This window comes from Phalacrocorax carbo, chromosome 6 (assembly GCF_963921805.1).
Source record: "Phalacrocorax carbo chromosome 6, bPhaCar2.1, whole genome shotgun sequence".
Lineage (NCBI taxonomy): Eukaryota > Metazoa > Chordata > Aves > Suliformes > Phalacrocoracidae > Phalacrocorax > Phalacrocorax carbo.
In genome coordinates this window covers 9,352,231-9,373,639 of record NC_087518.1, presented here as the reverse complement: position 1 = coordinate 9,373,639, position 21,409 = coordinate 9,352,231, and the positions used below count along the sequence as shown (strand labels likewise).

At 51.8% G+C, this 21,409-nt stretch overlaps 2 protein-coding genes across 9 annotated transcripts in view; both read right to left on the bottom strand.

Annotated features, from left to right (window-relative positions):
• Positions 1-430: 430 nt before the first annotated feature.
• FEZF2 (FEZ family zinc finger 2) lies at positions 431-2,414 on the bottom strand. The gene is made up of 4 exons (XM_064453581.1): positions 1,617-2,414; positions 1,376-1,510; positions 1,151-1,283; positions 431-699 (listed from the first exon to the last, which is right to left on the bottom strand). Exons 1-4 carry the CDS (start codon positions 2,412-2,414, stop codon positions 431-433), a joined length of 1,335 nt encoding a protein of 444 aa, XP_064309651.1.
• An 11,117-nt stretch (positions 2,415-13,531) lies between these two features.
• Positions 13,532-21,409, bottom strand: part of CADPS (calcium dependent secretion activator) — a 225,309-nt gene continuing 217,431 nt past the window's right edge. For all 8 annotated transcript variants that reach the window (XM_064453572.1, XM_064453576.1, XM_064453573.1 and 5 more), the window contains 2 exons: positions 16,657-16,761; positions 13,532-14,880 (listed from right to left, as the gene is read on the bottom strand). In XM_064453572.1, the coding sequence (XP_064309642.1) occupies positions 14,701-14,880; positions 16,657-16,761 (285 nt within the window). In that variant the 3' untranslated portion in view covers positions 13,532-14,700. The remainder of the gene's footprint in view (positions 14,881-16,656; positions 16,762-21,409) is intronic.

Genomic DNA, 21,409 nt, shown 5'->3' with positions numbered 1-21,409 from the left:
CCCGGCTCCCGCAGCTCCCGGCAGCCGCGTTTACACGGGGGAGAGCGGCGTTCGGCCCGTCCCCGCTCGGACCGCGGCCGAGGTGGGAAATGAGACACCTGGGAAGGGCCGGTTTATTGTCCCATGATAGATATATATAGAGATATATATATATTCCTCACTTATTCGAGCGTACATTTAAAATGGAGATTTACAGACACGTATAAAGAGCGCTGTCCTGGCGGGGGGTGGCCAGCCCGGCCCCTCCCGGCCCGCTCCGGCGGCGCAACGCGCCCTTAAATAAGATTCCTCTTATATACAAACTGCGGCTCGGGATCGCTTGCTACCGGCGGCTGAGCTCGCTGGGGAACAGACAGAGAAGGAAAGGCTGGTTTGGATAAATAGTGCTGGCCTGGTGGAGCAGGTCCGAGTGGGGTGGTGCGGCGGGCCCTTAGCTCTGCCCGCTGCGCCCCGGCTCCCGCGGCGGCGGCGGCGGCGGAGCAGCGCTGGAGACGCTGTCGTGCAACTTTCGGACGTGCTTCTTTAAATCAAAGTTTCTGCAAAATCCTTTCCCGCAAGTGACGCACGTAAAGGGCTTCTTGTCGTTGTGGGTGTGCATGTGGAAAGTCAAGTTATAGATCTGGTGGAAGGCTTTGTTGCAAATAGTGCACTTATACTGCTTCTCTCCGCTGTGGGTCAGCTTGTGGTTCTTGTAGTTGCCTGAGAGAGAGGAAAAATGTGGAAAAGGGGGTTACCCGAGAGTGCCCAGGCCGCCTGGCGCACAGGTAGGGCAGGACAGGGGTGCGGGGGGGCTTTTAGGAAGCGTCTCCCCCCGCGCCCCCGTCCCACACGTCAAACCCGGTCCCGTCACGGCGGAGCAGCGCGCAAGTGGCACGGCACAAATGAGAGGCAGGGTCAGCCCGGTGACCCGCGGCAAACCGAGGGCTCGGGATTAGGACCCAGGCCCGGCACATCTCATTTAAAAAGCATTTAGGGAGAACAGCCAGCAGACCCCGGCGATGCGGTCCGGCTTAGAGGGAAGGTAATTGGGAGCGGCGGCGGCTCTGCCCGCGTCCCTCTCTCTCCCTCTCCCCCAGCCGGGCTGGGCTCGCCGCGTTTAATCCCCGCTAATGATGGGCGAGGGGCCGCGGGGGCTCCCGGCCCGGCTCACCTTTCTGGTGGAAGCCCTTGCCGCAGAACTCGCAGACGAAGGGCTTGTAGCCGGCGTGGATGCGGATGTGGGTGTTGAGCGTGGAGCTCCTGTTGAACGCCTTCCCGCACTGGTTGCACTTGTGGGGTTTCTCCTGCACCGGGGGGGCGAGAGGCCCGTCAGGGGGGGCTGCGGGGAAAGGGGGGGAAGCCGCCGCCTCCCGCACCCCGCCTGCCCCCCACCTACCTGGGTGTGGATGATTTTGTGCCGGCACAGGGTACTGGCCTGGCGGAAGCCCTTCCCGCAGACCTTGCACACGAAGGGCCTGGCCCCCGTGTGCACCGGCATGTGGCGGGTGAGGTTGTAGTGTGCGTTGAACACCTGCGGGGAAGCGCCGGGAAGGCGAGGTCAGGCACGGCGGGGCCGCCGCCGCCGCCCCCCCCCATCCCCATCATCCCCATCATCCCCATCCCGGCGCCCCCCTTACCTTGCCGCAGACCTCGCAGGTGAAGTTTTTGGGCTTGCCCTCCGTCGCGCCGCCGCCGCCGCCCCCCCCGAGCTTGGCGTGGCCCTTGGGGGGGCCGCCGCGCTCCGCCGCCGCCGCCTCCTTCATCACCTGGTCCAGGTGTCCCGGCAGTCGCTCCTTGTGGGCGAAGGGTGGCGGCGGCGGCAGCTTCTCGGCCGCCAACCCCGCCAATTTGGCGTTTTCCAGCAGGAAAAGCTTCTGGTGGGCCGAGAGCCCCCCCGCCGGCGGGGCGCCCAGCAGGCCGGCGGGGAAGAGCTGTCCATGCAGGATGTCGGCCGGGTGGTACGCGGCGTCCAGGTAGTTGAAGTAGTAGAGGGAGCGGGGGGCGGCCGGCACGGCCCCCGCTTGGTGGATGACCTGCGGTTTGATGAGCCGGCCGCTGGGCTGGCCCAGGGCGAGCTCTGCCTTGCAGCACACGCCGCAGTTGGCTTTGCAAAGCCCCGCGCCGCCCCGCAGGCTGCTCTTCCACAGCTCCGAGTAGTTGAGGAGAGTCTTGGAGGGCACCTCGTAGCCCAGCGGCGGGATGGGGATCACGCAAGGCAGGGGCGAGCACAGGCTCAGCGGCTTCTTGCCCGCCTCCGGCTCCGGCCCCGGCCCGCCGTGCCTCTGCTCGAAGGCTGGCTTGGGCTCCGACGTCTTGGCCATGATCCGCTCGATGGAGAAGGCCAGGGTCTTGGAAGGGTTAGCGGCGGCGGCCCTGCCGTCGTGCCGGGGACAGGAGGAAGGCATGACCGTCTCCAGCGACCCCGAGCTCGCCATGTCGCTCCGCCGTGCGGGAACTTGGTGTGAGCAGCGACTCGCTCCCGCTCTCGGCTCTGCATTCCAGAAAAGCCAGGAGACAAATCAATTTAATAAGCACCTTGTTCTCCCCCCCCACCCCACCCCCCCCAACCGGCACCCCCCTCCCTATTTACATTCAAATGAACATATCCAAGAACAATGGCACGTAGGGTACCAGATTACTGCTCATTAAGCGGAACACGCTAAAGTAACATGCAAGCTAGACCTTGTTAGTATTAAAAAAGAAAAAAAAAAAGGAAGAAAAAGGAAAACCTCCCCCAGCCCAGTGCCACCCAGCCCAGCCCCAGCGATGGCCGCGGTCCGGGAGCCGGGGGGGCAGGGGCGGGGGGCACGGCGGGGCTCGCCCTGGGACCGCTTACCTTTGCCCAGCGCCGGCGAGACTCATCCAAGCAGCTCGGTGTGGCCACAGTCACATTTTGATAGCAAACATCTTCCTAAGCGTCAGATCACGGTCTCGTACATTTAAAGCTGACATCACATGAAGTCACTTCGAGCAGAATGACATGGGGATGCCACCATGGATCTTCCCCGAGCCGAGGCGCCGGGCTGGAGCGCGGTGGGTTGGGGCAGAGAGAGGAAGAGAACCCCCCCCTCCCTCCACGCACAATTTCCTTCCAGTTTAAGACGCACAAATCGCTCGTGTGCGAGCTGGGTTTTTTCCTCTCTCTCTCCCTTCTTAAAAAGCAACTTGCAAAGCAGAGGAATCGTTTTGCATGTGGCAAATTAGAAGGCAAGTGCGATTCACAAGTTGGGTGGAAAAGAGTGCTCCAGTTCTTGCTGGGGTTAGAAGAGCCACTCCGAGTGAGCGTGAGGGTTTTTTTTTTCCTTCTTCTTTTTTTTTTTTTAAGAAGGGGGAGATTTTTTTTTTTGCTGAAGCAACTACCACGCAACCATGCTCGAGTTATTTTGGCAACCCATCTGCAATCAGCTCCGTTGCAACCGAGCTGGAAGATAATTAATAAATTGTCACTTATCTGCGAGCCTCCCCAGCATGTATAAATTAATAGCCAGCCCATTAATTAGGACGGTGTATTAATGTTAATTAAACTAAGTTTAATTCCACCCCCCTCCCCTCTCAGGGTAGCTGGTGATTAGCCTTAAATAAACGCGGAGGGAGTCGAGTCCAGGGCTGGGTTTTCGCTGCTTTTTTTAAAAAGAAAAAAAAAAAGGGGAAAAAAAAAAAAAAGTAACCGTGCGCTGCAAACGGGAGTTTTGGGAATTGTCATCCCGAAAGGTGCCCGCTCTCCTGGGGGGCAGCCGGGCTGCTCCCCTTTCCCCTTCTAGCCCTGGTCCTGCCCCCCACCCCCCACCCAAAAAAAAAAAAAAAAAAAAAAAAAAAGGCGACGCTACGTTATAGCGCCTGAGTGCCGGGGTTTCTTCCCTTCCTCTCGCTAATTAAAACGACTTGGTGCGGGAGGGGAGGATTTGCAGAACCCTCGGACGCGAGGACGCGGTAATTGCGAGAGCCCCGAGCCCACCTGGTTTTGGGGGGCCCGGCGGCAGCGGCAGCACCTCCCCGCGCCCCCAGCAGCCGGCCCGGCCCTCGCCGCGGCTATTCAGCCCAACCAATTTCCCCCCAGCGATTCAGGGCGCTCAATTCTCTTTCACTTGTAGCCACTATAGCGCTGCGTGGAACCTGGTTTTGTGTGTTTCTAAAATAAAGGGGAGGATTATCCGGGGGAGGGGGGAAGAGCGAAGGGTTTAGATTGAGCCTGGTCAGAGGTAAAGCAAGCAATGAAAAGGCCCCTATATATATATATATATATAATTTTTTTCCGCCTCCCTAGCACGCCTAAGAAAGTTTAGAGGAATTCGGGGGTTTTGTGCGGCGGTGACAAAGCCGCGCCTCCTCTCCCCGCCGGGGCAGCTCGCTGCCGCCTGTTTGCAGACAGGCTTTTTCACCTGCGAACCACAACACGCTCCAGAAACAAACTTTGAAAGCGGCGGCGGCCCCGGGCGGGCGGAGGGGAGCGGGGGCTGTGCTCGGGGCCGGGGGGACACCCCGCCTCGGGATGGGGTGGGGTCTGGGGGACCCTCTTTGGCCGCAGCATCAGGTGCCGGCGTCCCCCCGGCCCTGCCCGCTCCATCCTCCCCGCCTGCTCTGACGGGTCAGCGCGCAAGGGAGGGAGGAAACCGCCCCGCTTTTCCTTTTTGTATTTTGGTGGGGTGGGACGGGACCGCGGAGAGCTACGTGCACCGGCACAAGGCGCGCCCGGTGGTCGGGCTGTGGGAGCGCCCGGCTGAGCCCCGGGGAGCTGAGCCTAGCAAAGCCGAGCCGAGCCTAGCCCGCGCCTCCGCCAGGCAGCGAGCAGGCGGCGGCTGGGCTCCGCTCGCTCCCGGGGCTCGCCGGCTTTAGCAAAGTATTTAATTAGCCTCCACAAACTTCTTTTCCTCGCCCGCAGATTATACTGAGTGGAGGGTTGGGAACTATTTTACACCTTGCCACTCACATGTTAATTAATCTCTATCTAACCCTAATTGCAGTTTATTCAAGCACCGCTCAACAGCTCACCCACACAATAAACACTGGGGCTGCTTTTATCCATATTACTCCCCGCTCACACGTTGAGTAATTAACTCCAGTACCAACTAATAGTGCAAACAAATATTTTCTGTAAACGAGATGATTTCGGGCAGGATAAAAGAGGGCTGCGGAGCCGGGGCCGGGCGCTCGCTGCCAGCTTTCCCTCGCTGCCCTCGTCCTTGCTGGGGTGTTTTCTGGCCCAGGCCGGTCGGTCTGTCTGTGTCTCCCTGGCCGAGGGGAGGGCTGCCGGCCCGCCGCCCCGCACCCACCGCCCCGCTCGGGGCAGCGGGGCCCGCAGGCCTCGGCGCTCCCGGGGACGAGGAGCGGAGCCTGAGGCCCGGTACGGGCCCCGGGCCGTGCCGCTGCCTCCGGGCCGGCGAGGAGCCGGGGTACCGCCCGCCTTGTGCATCAGTGCTCTGGGACCCCGGCTAAGACCCGGGCATCGCAGCTCAGGATTTTAATTGAAATCGCAGGTTTAGGCACAGCTGGAGGCCGTCTCCATCGATTCGACTTCTGCTGTTTCGGAGAACATATTGCAAATGACTGACTTTGAGCCAGCTGCCCCAGCCACGCCGCCCTGCCTTCGCCCCCGCTCCGCACCGGCGGGGCTCAACGGGGCTTTGGGGGGCCGAGGGGGTCAGCCCGGCTTTGGGGGGCAGGAGCGGCTGCACGTCGGGCGGGCTGCGGGATCCCGCCTCGGCGCCGCTTTCTGCCTGGCCCGTGGGAGCTGTTCTCCCGTGGGGTTTTAATCCACACCCCCCTCCCCCTCCATCCCACCCCCGGCGTTCGGAGGGGGGAAACGGTTTGCGGGTCTTTCTCTGGAAGGCGCCCGCCGCAAAGCCTCTCGCAAGGCAGACGCGATCGCTCCTGCGGTTATTTTTGCGCCGCTGCCCCCCGCCGCCCCCAGAAGAACGACCGCGGGCCGGGCCGGGCCGGGCCCCGCGGGGAACTCGCCGGGCTCGCCTAACGCCGCCTCTCATCGCCCGCTCCCCTACGCCCCCGGCAGCCCCGGTCCCGAGCGCTCCCCCCCCGTCCCCTGACATCGAAACCCGGCGGAGGTTCCCCTTTTGCCCCCCGACAACCAGTCCCACGGGACGAGGGGCTCCCGCGGGTGGGTCCCGGTCGGGCGGGGGGCGCAGGGTCCCGCAGGCCCGGCCCGGCTGCTCAGCGCGGAGCATTTCTGCTCCGCTGGAAGATAACTTAGTATCCTCCTAGTTATTCAACTTGGCAGCTGCTTAAACTCCACAGTGGAAGCTGCCGAAAGTTATTAGCATTATGCTTCGATCTCTCTGAAATGGTGGCTTTGATTTCTATGCTGCTTTGCTTTTTATATGTCTTTTTAAAAATACTTTTTATTTTTTTAGTACCAGAAGGTGATGGACAAGCAGGCAAGCCACCAGCCCAGGCAATTAGGATGGGGCTGCCTTTTGTGAGCCAGGGATGGGATGGTGGTGGGGGGAAGCAGCTTCTGGTGTGGCTGTGCGGCTGGGAGGAGAGCTGAGCTGGGGCTGCCCGGGCCCTGGCCCTGCTGCTCTGGGTTTGGGTCTGGCTTGGTACAAGGCAGAAATTATACCCTCAGAGCACTGCCCGGGGATGGCCCCAAGGTGTTTGGTTTGCAGAGGTCAAAGACAGACACTTTTTGGACAAATTAGCAAGCCATGAATGGGGAAATCAGGATAGCAAAGTTTGTGGCTGGGGTGAAGAGCTGGTTGTTACCCATTTGACTGCTTCCCCTTACTCCTTTGAAACTATAGTGTCTCATGTAACAGGAGCAGTACCAATGCCTCAGCCCCTACGGGCAGTCCCTCTCATCCTGCAGGGCCCTTAGGGTCGGTGAAGTGACCCCACTGCTGTGTCACCCGGCCGGGACTGCTGTGGCTGTGCATGGGGCAGGGCATGGCCAGGCCACCTTGCCTGGAGCAGAGGTGTTGAGTCCCTCCAGACCATTTTTTCAGCCTGCTCATGTACACATCACTGCGTATACATAGGCAGATAATTTTAATTTCTTTTATTTAGTTTTTTTTTCCCCCGTGATGAGACACTACTGGGGAGGTAGGTTTTGGAGCACTGCATGGGTCCCACAGCAAGTCCCATTAGTGGGATTTCGGAAGCTACTGGCCCAGAGTCCTTGCTTGGCTGTGCTGGTTGACTTTGTCAGTGGTGGCAGGGGTAACCTTGACATTTTTAACCTGAGTCTTATTTTAAGAGCCAGTATCTGACCTGTTCCTAAAGCTGTTTGAAATCTAGCCCTGCTGCAAAGCAACCGGCGGGGCACAGTGGCAGGAGCTGCACAGAGTGCCTCGGTGGCAATCAAACTGGCTTATGTAATTCTAAAAATGGCAACTCTTTACTTGCCACATCTCTTTCTGTCTATGCGGAGAGTCCTGCAGAGCTGCCAAACAGAAGCAATTGAATGAACTCTTTTCTCGGCTCATTCCTCCTTCCGCAGCTCGGAGAAAGTGAGCCAGAGCCTATTCTAGTTTGCCTGTCAACAGGAATGGTAACTAACAGCTCGATCCCAGCCAGGCTTTATGCCCCAAAAACACTGCCTGCCTGTGAGGAGTGGAGAGAGACATCACGGGTGAAGTCTAGTTCCTGGTGCGAGACTGGTCTGGCCCAGGAGGCAGTCAAGGAGTCAGTGGACTCCACATCATGTCCGAAGCCAACCCGGCCAGGAAGGCAAGCAAGAAATTGTTGAAGGGGTGAGCTGCTGTTCTCCATCCTCATTGTCGGAAAGTCATTCTTCACGTTGCAGTAATGGAGCAATGCTGCATTTCATTTCTGAAGGCTGAGACTGGAAGCTGTCCCTTCCTAATGTTTTGAAATATTGTACCTTTTTGTTTTGAAAGGGTGGGAGCTTTTAAATTTTTCTGGTTTTGTGGGTTTTTTCCCCCTTATTTTCTATTTAAGAGAAAAGGTGGGAGGAAGTAGAGAAGGAGAATATAATGGGGGGATGGCCTTGTTCTCACTTTCCTACTGAAAATATTTCATAAAAAAGGAGCAAAAAGCAGTGAAAATGGGTAGAAGCCCACTTCAGTTTTGTGTTCCTATTCTTCCTTTTCTGCTTGAAGGAAGGATGGCCAAAAAAATAAGTGGGACAAACTCCACGTGTTTTGAATTATTCTCCCCTTAATGAGATAGAAAAACATCTCATTTTTAAAATTACTTGCTTTTGCTGTTGAAAAAAAAAATTAAATAGAGTAAGAAGCTTTCCAAAGCCAGTCTTTCCACCGTCTTTTTGCAACTCACTCCTCCCTCAGTGTTGACCAGATTTTTTGGCTATGCCACGTTATGTTGTTGGAGATTGGTATTTGCCCTTGTTTGAACCGTTGTCCCAGATGTCTTCATGCGCTGCAGAGCAGGACTCCATGGGCTGTGAGGTCCCAAGGCGACAGCGGACGGCAGCACGTTACCCCCTTCCTCCAGGCCACACAGGACCCACTGGGCTGCGGCATCCTTGTCCGTGGTGGTGGTGGCTGAGTTGGAGAGAGCCTGGCAGGACCCCCAGGCTGACTGGTGAAACTGCTGCTTTGCCACTTGGGTGCAAGAAAAGTGCCAGTTTCACCCCAGAAGATGTGATCTAGCAGAACCAGTAAAAATCCCCTGAACAATCCGAGCCCAAACTGAAAATCCAGACCTTGTTATTGCAGGAAAAATCTTATATGCACGACCCAAGTATTCCCTGAATGTTCAAGAACACCCACAAATTCTGTAAAAATAGCTGATAATTTATTTATTTGATTTAATTATGAGACTAGCTTGTGATTTTGGGGTGGGGGAGGGGGTGGGGCTGAAGTTGGTTATGCTGAAAAACCAATTTAGGGAAAAGCCCAGGCGAGTCATCAGCTCTGGGGAGCAGTGGAGCTGCTTAGGCTCTTCCTCATGAAACACAGAGCATTGCAGAATCCACCAAGGGCTCTGAGACTTCTCGGGTGAGGAAGCCCACACCAGGCCTATAGGCCTTTGGCCCCGCAGTCCATGGATGAGACTGGTGTCCCACAGCCATGGCCAGTGTGTGTCGGAGGGACTGCTTTCACACCTGGGGTGACCAGGGGTATAGCTGTTGTGAGCATTAGCTGCCCGTCAGCAGGTTGTCCTTCCCATCTCCATTGGGCCCTGCTGCCGGGTGACCCCCAGCACTGGGGAACATGGCTATGGGCCATGTTCCTGTCCCTTACATGAGGGTCCATATGGGCTTGGAGTCTGCCGTGTGTTCTGCCTCTGATGTACAAACCAAACCTGCAATCTTCGCTGGTTTAGCTGGATAGAAAAAAACCCTTCCCTGTTATCAGAGTTTTCCACCACATTCACTTCAAGCCTTTGAGCTATTTCCCCTCCGCCTTCGTATCTTCCAGCACGTGCCTCTCCTCTCCAGCTGACAGCCTGGGACAGCCCCCCAAGATCAGCTGCTTGTGGAGCGCTCTCTGCCGAAAGCGGTCCTAAACGGTGTGGCCTTTGTTCCCCGCAGCTGTCGTATCCTCCAGGATCTGCAACAAGTCCTCGTTTTGCAGACCCCGTCTTGTCAGTCCCCAATCTGATCTGACCACCTGGTTTGTTTTTGAATCGAGCACTTGAGTCATAACATTTCTGTTTATTTCAACAACTGTATTCCTTGCATAGGAAATGAGCCAAGATGGTCTAAGGCGGGGAGAGCGAAGCATGTCGTGGTTGTAATTGCTTTTGCTCTCCCAATATCAAATTTTACAGTATAATCAAAATCTTATTTTTGTACTACTGGACTCTGTTATTGACTTAATCTTCTTAAGTGCTCCTATTATTCCAGTGATTTCATTGTTGCATGTTGATTTTAATCTTTTGATCTCCATATTAGCTACTGCCTGCAACTAATTTGTTGCTCAGTGTTTTTCTTTGTTTTGACCTGTGAGGCATTTTCCTCATGGCACACAACTCTGCTGGCAGATTGCATATAATCTCTGCACTTTTTTTCTCCCATATTTTGCATAGTTACAACAAATGTAGATTTACAACTTGAAATGGAATATGCATCTTTTAGAAAGGCTGAGGAAAAATATCTCTTCAGGTTTAGCTCAAGAACCTAAACGTGCTTGAATAAAGGAAATACAGCTGAACATGGATTTCACCATGTTCACCATGAACACCGGAGAGGGGTGTCACGCAGGCATTTTAGTCTGACATGTTCAGAACGGGTGGCAACTGCTGTAATTGTAACTTCTATGCAATCAGGGGTCAAAGAGTTTCTGAAAGCATTGCTAGACCTAAGATGAAGAAGGCTGGTTTTGTGAATGGCTTAAGGGACTCTCCTAGCTGGACTGGCCTTGACGCAGCGGTGGCTCTGTTGGATCGTGACACCACGGAGCGGCTTTTTGAACAAGCGTTGGTGACGGTGGTGGTAGTGCAGAGCTGGGAACTTCACAAAGTGCAGAAGTTGAAGTATGGCTCAGCTGCAGTTTGGTTGGCCATTAGATGAGTGCTTTTTCCCTTGCTAGTTGATAGTTTAACCTGGGCTGATTTATAGGGCACTTTGCTTTTTCTTTTTAAGCTTAGAGAAGTAATTTTTGCCTTAGGTTTGCTGTGACTTTTTTTGAAAAGAACACAACCTAAACATTGACAAAATCATCTTTGCTTTGCTGCATGCCTGTTTATGCTTCTGAACATAAATTGTCTTCTAATATTTTTGACGTTTTGGTCACTAGAGAGGCAGAAAAGCAATTTCTAAGATGCCTGTGGGCCAGGAGACATGCATTACAGCAGAGGGGAAAGAATCTGTTAGTTGCTGAAATATAAAACAAATTGGATGAACAGCTGCTGACACTTGTCAGTCAAATAGTTGATAGCATTTTCAGTCTCCATGCCACATGCTTTAAGTAAGTCTGTCAAAAAAAGGATATTTTCGCTGGACTTCCCTGTAAATATGAGAGAAGTTTTGGCCTGATCTATCATTTGAAATTTTGCTGGCAGAAGAATGAAATTTTCCTTTTTCCCCGAAACTGATTGACATAACTGTACTGGCAGATTCTTCATCTAGGTGCAGTTGTACTGGCAGAAAGTCCTTTGACTGTTGGAGCTCGTTCCATCGCAGCAATGGGTTGAAGCGAAACCAGCAGCAGACCTTTGCATTCATCGGCTGGGTTTGCCAGAGTGCTCCCATCCATCAGCAGGGCCTTTTAGATGCTGCCCAAGACGCAGCTTTGCTCTGTGGGAGCCTGAGTCCTGTCCAAAGCGTAGTCTGTGGCCAGGCGGGCTTTACACCCAGACTGATGTTTTTCAGACAAAACCAAACCATTTTGGGTTCGACATTGGTGCAGGACTAACCCAAGCCAGCACTTCTCGCTCCTGGTACCATGGTGAAGCACCCATACAGGAGAGGGTCAGGCTGCCAGCACCCACTTAACCATCTGCAGGGTTAAAGGCAGTGGGGATCAGGGTGCAGCAAACCCCTTTGCTCAACCACAGGCTGCAGGCTGTGGAGTGGGAGGTTAAATCCTGCTTTGCAGCATTGCGCGTATGTGAGCTCTTCTCCCCTCTTACCCTGAAGTCTGAACCTTAAAGCTCATCATTTGGGTCCAAGCTCCTTAAAAGTAGTAAGCTGGCTAAAGCTTCATTGTTTTGAATGTGTGGTCAAGCCTGACATATCCTCATGGTTGTTATGGGGTCTCTGAGGTGCTTTACTGGGGTTTGAGGGCATGCAAAAAGCTGTCACAGGCTATAGGGTCATCACTAATGACAGACAAACTCAGACAAGGGTGCCCATAACTGCTGCTTCAGGGAGGCACCTATGTGCGTTAGTGATGCGCAGCCAAGGATCATCTCCTGAAGGCTGCGCCCACACTCTTCATTCAAAAAACTGAGCAGGGCTCACTATTTTGAAAGGTGGCAGGTGGAAGTGGGCTGTGTTTTTACCCAATAAATATTTCATGTTAAAGGAAAAGGAAAAAAAAGGAGCCAGTTCCAGAGCAGAATCAAGCTGTTTCTTCAGCTCTGCTCTGCCTGACTGGGAGCAGAGCTACAAATTCGGATCTCCCCCAGTGCTCTTTGCTACCAGCCTGGTAACCACCCAGGTAAGGTTTTCCCAGTGCCTCCTCTTGGAGCTATTGCCCTTCATGTAAATGTTTGGGAGAGATGAAGGAGAGGATGAAGTGGGCCTGCGCACAGTATGCATCAGTATGTGTAGGGGTCTCAAGTGGATCTCACCCACCTAGAAAGAGGGGACCAGGTGGTGCTTGCAGTTTGTCAGGATGTAGACAGTTTTTGTATGTGCCCCAGTGACAGACCTGCAGAGGCACCTGAACTAGTTTTGGTGGACTTGGTATGGCCTAAACATGCCATTGCTACCTCAGTTCCTCTGGGGATTTACGGCCAAGTATTTGCACAGCTGGAGGATGGGTAAGAAGGGGGAAGAGCTTCCTGTGTCCATGGCCACAGGGCCACGTTCCTGCCTAAGTCCTCAGAGATGGCTTTTCCTGGCAAGCCTTCCCTCTACCAGCATCATGGAGCAAGACGAAAATGAAGAACAGGTCTGCTGTGCTACAGTCAGGGTTCAAACCTTGTCTATGCCAGTGCATCAGGTGGCTTATCAACGTGTAACTGGTGCTAAATGTGCATGCCTACCACCCGGGCCTGAAGTAAATACCCTACCCATGTCCCTGTTCCAAGGGCGGGGTGTATGCCGGTCGCCATGGGTAGGTGGGTGTTGAATGTGTACGGCCAGCCAGATGGGGCTGCGGAGCACCTCCAGGGCTAGGTGGTAAACTCTGCCACAGAGGGAGGGGACCCAAAATCCAGCATTACAGGTGAATGTGCTTCAGGGTCTGTAACTATCCCATCCCCAGCTGGGAGCCAACACCCCCTTCGCTGGCTGTTCCCAGAAGTCTCCTCCTCCTCCCAGATGTCCACAGAGTGTCTCATGGCTCTTGGGCACTGGGAGATGGTTTAGTTTAATGGCTCATTTTGTCAGGCAGGTTCCTCCAGGCAGGATGGTTTTTTTGCAACATTTGCCCATCTTTTATTTGTGGGGGGTGAACATTCATCCTCATTCCCCAGGGTGGCAACAGGTTGTTGTTCTTGGGGGTGAGGGCATCCGCTCTTCTGCTTCCCTCTCAAATGACTGGAACCCGGCCTCACAGGAGTCATTTTCAGTTTGAATGGGCTGATGGGAGGGAGCGACCACAAAACCTCTTAGAAAACTCCCAACCTAACATGCTTTCCATCAAACCAGCCTGCTTTTTAATTTCAGCTAGGTGTCTGCCCTGTGCCGTGTGTTTGGAAGTGTGCTGCAGGCTGCTGCAGCTGGCTCCTTTGGAGAGGTTAAAATACCAACTGAGGCCATTTGGTGGAAGGCAAGTGTCAGGCAAGGCTGATTCCCGTGTAACTACAGGGCTGTACCAGAGCAGACCATCAGTTAGACGTCCAGAGACTGATCACAGGACGTAGAGAGCAGATAACAGTGGAAACTGCAGTGGTGACAGCAGGAATGTCCTTGTACCTGGTGAGCACAGAGTCTGGTGCCCCCCAACCTTTGGGAGCAAATCAGGAAGCCACCTTCTTAATTAATAAACTGTGAAAACACCCATGAGAAAAGAAAACGCCTTTATTCGGAGAGGTGGGGGCTCTTACATCTCAGCTTGTATTATTTTTTTTCTAAGGCAGACATAAAAAGACTCCATAATTTATTCTTAGGACATCTGAATAGTTATTTATTGAGAAGCCACAGTTCTCACACTTTTACAACTGTCGGCTTGTATAAGGCAAAAAAAAAAAAAGCAAGATGGATCACTATTTTACACAGAAAGTAAAAGCTCTGGAGGGGGGGACTGATGGACATGCAGTTACTGGTCAAAATGCAATGTACATGACATATATAAAAACCATTGTGAAACAGAGGAATTGTAAATTATGGTTACAATCTACTGAAATAAATATTCAATATATTATTATAAACACATTTGTATAGTCTAAGATTGTAATTAAAGTTGTCTTTGTACATACACAGTTATTTGAAATTTAAACAAAAAAGTAACATTTAGAGGAGCAAACGTCAACATAAAACAACTGCTTTGGACTTGTAATGTGGCATGATATATCCATAATGATAGGATTAATCTGGTGTGGCAATTAGAATGACTAATCCTTTGGGATGTAGCCTCTATGGAGTTAACTGCATATTGAAGGGAAGAGCCTGGTACATTAAAAAGGATGCAGAATGATTCAAACGGCTGTCTGGGTTTGTTTGTTTTCTGGTTTTTAAATGAACAGAGAGAACAAAAAAAAATCATTTGTAATTGCCTCATTCTTCTTTTAAAAACAAAGCTGGTTTTTTATTAATTTTAAGCAGTTGGCATCCACAGAAGAGAAACAAAGAAATGAAAGGACTCGATTCACTCATCTTCACAACAATTTACCATCAATGTATATACAGTACATTAATGAAGCATTGTTTAAACTTTAGTTATAACAGGGACACACCTAGCATGTTTTCTATGTAGTTTTTTCCATTAACAGTATTAAACAATGGTGCTCCATATTGCTTATGAACATATAGATATGAAATTAGGAAACCGATGAATAAAAGAGAGGGGTGCTAATCTTATTACCACACAGCTAACATGGCATTTGTATTGGTAAACTTCTCATGGGCATTTAGAGCTGACATAAAAATTCCTAATGTGGCTAACGGAGTTACAGACGAGGTACATGCACGGATACCAGGCGACCCCCAGCCGGTCCTCCGGGCCAGCTTCCCTAGTCATCCTCTTCATCTTCCTCATCGCTGTCCTTCATGGTGATCCCCTGGAGCCCTCCGCCTTCGCTGACCGATGCCGTGGCCTCCTCTACCGTCAGCCGGTTCCGGATGGTCTCGTAGGTTTTGCTGTTTAAGGTGGAGTCTAGCACACCTTGCAATCGGAAATCCCGGTACGTTTTCTAAAGCGGGGAGAGGCACAGAGGAAGGAGGAGACAGCACAGAGGTCAGGGCCGACACTGGCTCCCCCGCGGCACCACAGCAGTCACCCTGTACCCCCAAGCCTGGAGTTTGGGGCCACTAATGGAAGAACTGGGACACCAGGGAAATCCCCACCCTGGGGATGTTTTGCATCACCCTGGGGCAGTGCAGAGGCTGGGGGGTCGGGGGCTGTCTCTGCCAGGCACTGCTTTGCCGGGGCAGAGGTCCCTCAAGGGTGCCTTGAGCAAGAAACCAGCGCCCTGCAGCTCCAGCCCTGCCTTTGCAGGGCCCGCAGGGCGGCTGGGCTGTGCGGCTGCATGAAGGCTTCAAAGCAGCGGTGTACTGGGGGCTGCTCAGGGAAGCTTTACATGTGGTAGACTGGGGTCTAACAAGACATCGAAGCAATAGATAAGGGCTCTGCTCCAACTGACTTCCTTTGCTTTTGGATGCATTCAGCTGCTTGGAACGTCAGTTATCTTTCTTCATGCAGCAGATCGCTTATCGCCCGTAACCGCAGACGTGATTACACCTTCCCAGAATGCTCCGTATTAAATAATCCTACCTACAGTATTGGGATTAAATAAACTAAGTCCAGGATACTGGGGAAGATTGTTGATGTACAAACATAAGCACATGGCATGTGTTTCTTAAATCTCTTTCTTCACCTGATTCTGAAATGGGGGTTGTATTTCCATAGTTAGTTACATTTCCCTTGTAATTAGGATTAATAGCTCTCATTTGAATTTATGTTTAAAAACTTCTCGCCTCTGTGAGATAAAACTCTGGCCTTTAATTCTGCTCTGTGCTCTGTGTGTATTTACTGTTCCACTATTTCAGAAAGTCTTTGGATTTGTTGTAGCTGCTTCTGAATGTAATATTGGTATAAATAAAGCACAAGGAAGAAAGCTTTCCTCAGCTAGCTGACAAGTAGAAATAATTTGTCTGTGCCTGTTGTTTTCAGTTATGAAAAGCACATTTAATACATTTCAGTTTTAATTTATTCATGCCTTCAATGTGTTCACTGCACACAAGACCATAAACATTATAAAATACTAGACCAAAAAGCATTAGATAGAACCTAAAATGATCAAAAATATATTTACCCCCTTCTGTGATCTTATTATTTCATGTAAACCACTGCGATTTCACACTGAAATAATTATCATTAGTCCAAGGCACGCACACACACATACACACATACACGTGCACTCAAGGGAAAGAATGTTACTTTCAGGGTATGTTATCTCACCTTTGTGATCTCTTAGAGTTCATTGTAAAAGACACAACTTCAATTAACTATGAGAACAATCCTCATTTGCATTCTGATTATAATCACAAGCCCTAGCTGGACTTAAATGTTTCTAGTAAAACAGTGTTAAAAACTTTCGGTTTGATTTAACCCATTTTAACACTAGAGTTCATCGGTGCGCTCAACACGTTTGTCCGCAAAAAGGCTAATTTTGGTGCGCTTACTGTAGAGGTGGGGTTGCACAGCAAGAGAGTTTCCTTTTTTTTTTGTGCAGTTACTTTGTTCTTATTTGCACACCTGTATTGTGCATCCATATGCATTTCAAGTCCCTGTTTATCCTTTGCTACACGCCATACACACAAGTATCTTGATTTTTAAGAATTTTAATGAACGGCTTAATGTATTTGCCAGCGACAGTTTGCCTAAAAGACCATGCCGCACACATGCAGGCATACACACACGCTCCGTCCAACAGCAAGACAGTAGTGAAAACACATCAGACGATTACCTTTACTATCCTAATGAGAGTTTTCAGTTGATAAATGTGAAGCTGCAGGTCCATGCGGTCTGTCAGCCAGGTGCAGACAACATTCATCGAGCTGGTGTACCATTGCTGCAAGAGAGACAGGACTTCTCCAGCAACCACGTCAGGGCTGCGTGCTGTGCCCTGACTAACGCAGGCGGCACCCAGCATACAGTCAGCACCGACCTTTCCCGCTAGCCAGGCTGCTGGTGGGATACGACAGACTTAGAGGGGGAGACAGGCACCTTTTTCTACACACAGACTTTCCATGCACGAGCATTTAATTTTAATAATAACAACAACAAACTTAGTAGGAGGGGTAACGGCCACCAGCAACACCGCAAGATTCTTGTAATCTGATTTTGCCATCGACGGGGCTTGCCAGCACCGGTGCGCGGTTGGCCCGATCCATTTTTTAACCCGTTTCCCCTGCCCTATGAGAGCACAGTCCTGCCTTTAAGTGTGTCAGAACCACACTCAAGCTACTTACCGTCTTGAAATTCACACATAACCAGCCACGAGGCAAATCTGGTTCCCTGAAGGCGAGTGGAGGGGAGGCTCGTGCAGGGCAAGGTTTGGCTGCGGGTGAGGATGCTGGTGGAAGCACCTACAGACGTCTGCCCAGGCTGCGTGGGAAATGCTTTGGTTTCACCCTCACAATTATGAAAGATGGAAAAGCAGCAAACAAATGAGCCTGTTTCAAGCTGCTGAACTCACAGGGCCCCTCCGGGGACTGAAATTTTGCTGCTTGTCTGTGAAAAAGGCTTGCAGCTGTGTAGCAGCAGCCTGCCAGCCCTGCAGTGCAGGAAGTCTCTGGTGGGCTGTGGATCAGTGCCCTGCTCACGCAGGGCTGGCATTGCACGTCTGACGCCACACAGACGAGCAGCGAGCCCTCGAGAGAAGGAGAAGCAGGGGCTGTGGTGGTGGGGGGGATCACAACGACCTCTCCACAGCGCTCAGCACAACGGTTGATTACAAAGTGGTCTGCATACAGAAACCCATCACGCCTCTGTATGCACAGTCACACCCTTCTCTTGCAATCTCTCTTATACGCACACGTGCACAGATTAAAACCCGTACTGCAGATCAGCTGCAATTACTCTAGAACCAGTTAAAAAACCCACCAGACCAGTTTATAAAAATCCTGATCGAGCGCCATCCAGGTTAGTCTGAAATGCAGCTCCCTCCCAACTCGCCTAAAACCTTGCATTGGTCTAATGCAGGCATTTTTACCTTCCTTCCCTGCACCTTTGGGTGGGGGTCTCTGATGCAGAAATGTGCCCTCTTCCCTCTAGTTTCTGAAGCTGCCAGCGCAGCAGGTGAGTGGAGACAGCTGAATATTCTGTAATTGCAAAACCGAGGCCGGTGACTTGTTACCCTTCACCCATCAACACTGGCTGAGCGGCCAGCGCCTGCCTGCGAGCAGAGTGTGGATGGCGCTGCTGGACGTGCGGCTCCGACCCTGTGAGCTGTGACTGAGTAGGGCTTAGCTGGCAGCACTGGGGCCTGCAGACACGGCTGTCCTGGAGCACCCACAAGCTGGCACAAGGCTCACCAAAGCAAACGAGTCCAAGCTAAACCAGCCCAGCATCACAAAAATGAGGACTCAACACACATTATCAAATCATGCAGTAATGCATCTGGGAGTTGCTTCCCTCCACCAGGAGCAGACAGCAGAGCCTAGTCATGCTGCAAGGGGAAGGGTTTTTTTGCCCCCACTTCAGTGAAGATGTATTTCTATTTCTGTGCCACCTCTTAATAAAATGGCAGAAATAAAGGGATGGAAGCACCACCATAGAAATGGCACTTGGTCATCTCTTGTTCCATGCTTACACCTTGTGCAACTTGTGGCCTGCTGGCCCTTCATCTCCAGGATGGAGACCTGGCAAGAGCTAAAAGCTTGAATGAAACTAATTGCGACAGGCAAGCAGGAGCTCTTGCCATAACAGAAGTCAAGCTCAGATACTGTTAGCTGCCACTTGGGGTCCTGACATCAGGCTAGGGTTGAACTGTGACTGAAGCACCCTGGTTAGCTGGTGCAGGCCTCACCAGCATAGCAGACATGAAGGTCTGGTGGATCTTTACACCTTCTGATCCCTCAGACCAGTCTGAGAGGCCAGAGCATCCCTGGCTATCCCCTGAGAGCCCCAGGTGCCTGTGGGTGCTGGAACAATGACCCAGGACAGACATCAGCCAGCTGTGGCACAAAGCAACTGCTGCCACTGGAGGATCTGCCTGGGCTCCCTTGTAATGCTGGGGGCCCACATGGGCAAAACAGAGAAATCATTAACGTTTATAATGCTACATTTCTGCAACCAGCATGCTTAAATGAGTCACACTGTCAGGCGATGTTAGCTGTGACCCAGGGCTGTGCTGGCACATGGATGCTCAGGTCACCCAAATGCCTCCTTCCACCACCTCTTTAAATGAAACCCACAGAGGAACGAAGCAATGGTGTGATACATACGCACGCCCTCTCCCTTCCACTGCTGCCTCTTGTCTTCCACAAAGGATCTGCTGGGTGTTTATGTCACCTCTAAATGAGATGAGAAGTGCCCAGCGGGGGCAGGTCCTGCCGTTTCTGTTTGTACTGTGCCACGCACACCTATACGGCTGTACAGATCCAAAACAGAAATGATAACCTCTGCCCGGAGGTTATCAGCAAGGCGACTTTCCTGCTCTGAGACTTTCAGATTAAGCAAAATGAAATATTCTTCTGTTTCTGGTAAGCACTCCAACATGCTGGATTCAGGGGAGACGCAATCTCCTCTGAGCCGAATCCGAATCATACCCCCTCTCCTCTTGAGCACTGGCTGACAAGGGCTCAGCCAGGCGTATTGCTCGGCTGCATGAAAGGAGCCCTCTTTCTCAAAGCTAAGTTACTCCACAGACTTTCTGCTTTATGAGAAAAAGACAAAGTCTAATTCATTGATCTTGATACACAAAACCGTCACATCACTTCATAGAGCACACACCAACTGCTGAATTTAAGCCCTGCATATTCATAAAAATAAGTTAGCCCATAAATTAAATGTTCCCTTTAGCTATCACTAGTGTTGATGTGCTATAAGACGCACAAGCCCTCTGATTCATGACTAACCTACCAAAGAAGATAACATTTGCATATGATTATATTATTAAAAAAAAACAACAACAAAGCCAAATGCTCCGAAACGGAAATGTGATGATTTCAGACAAAAGAGCGCAGCGTGGTCCTGTCGGGACACTGGCTGCCTCGCTCCCCCCGTGCGGGTCTGCCATTCCCCGCGGGGCAGCGGGGCATGGGCCAGAGGTGTGGGGTTCCTTGGGGGCTCCAGCCCTGTGGCTTGTCCCCATACACAAAGTGCAGAGGGCACAGCCCAAATGCTCAACTTTGGGGCCTTACCATGGGGCTGCAACACACTTCAGGCACACCATGGGCACACCGAAGTAACTAGTAGAAAAATATTTTCCCAAAACTCCTCACACCTGGTTGTAAAGAACAAGTAGCCCTCACCAATGTTCCCAGGCCCATGGACTCCAACCCCACATATCTCGCTGCTGCACACGCACGTTACTGATGCTAGCTGGCATCCCTGTCCACCACTCAGAGGACGATTTGCACTTAGTCTGGGGACACGGGTGAGGGATGGCTGCGGAGGGTGCATCCCAGGGCACACGTGACGGATGCCACATATCCACCAGGACATCAGTGGGAAAGGGACCAGGGCTCCCGTGGAGGTGTGTCACAGCCCCTGCTGCCTGCTGCGCGGCATGACCTCCCTATCAGCAGAAGAAGTGCAAACAGACGCTCTTTAGATGCTGTCAGAGCCCAGTAACAGCAAATAGATACAGTATTTGCACAGTTGGGAATCTAATCGCTCTTTCAGGTTAGTCTCCTGTTCCCCTTCTGACTTTCACAGTGACCCTCATTGCTAGGTGCTAGCCTGGGTAGATGAGGTGGGCCGTGGGCTGGCTGGGATGCTCCTGGACAGGCACTAGAGAAGCTGAAGCATGCCAAGGGCTGGGCTTCCACGGCTGTCCATGCAACACCCCGACCAGCTCGAGCAAGAAGCTTCCTTGTTCCCCCCGCCTGGGGTGTTTTGTTTTTTTAATGCAAAACCATGATCAATAAGTTGATGAAATAGCGAGTTTGTCTCTGAATACATAAATTGTAAAAATTGATATGAATAAATCTGCAAGTAACACACTGAGTGTGGCACATTTTGTATAAAAAAAAGCGCCCTGTGCTGGGTTCCTGTGCTTTCCGGGAGGTGGTGTCATTACACATACCCAGGAACATCTGCAAACTCCCGTCTTCTTTGGTGTGAGCTGAATGGAAGCATGACCTCCTGTTCTTGCCATGAACCTTGAGTTCACACTCATATTTTACATGTTACAGGAAGCCACAGCTCACCCCAGGGGTGCTGCAAACAGAATCTCGTAAGCCAGATGCAACACTGCTTCTTAAGGCACCTGAAGGAGCTGTATTCTTCATTCAAAAGCTTACATACTAGTAGCTTAAGGTCACTTCAGCTTTTGTAAAGAGTGGGACAAAACCAGGAATGCTTATAGGGCTGGGTTGTCAGCAGGGTAGCAGAGGGATTACAAGGAACCTGTGACTCTGCCTCTTTCTGCCTTTACTGGTAGTTTTTTTGTGTGTGAACAAGTGCCATACAACAGATTGAGGCTGGTATAAAGGCCTGGGACTGTGCAAGAGCACCCCGCTGAGCCTCAGCTGTGCTTGCAATTAGCAATA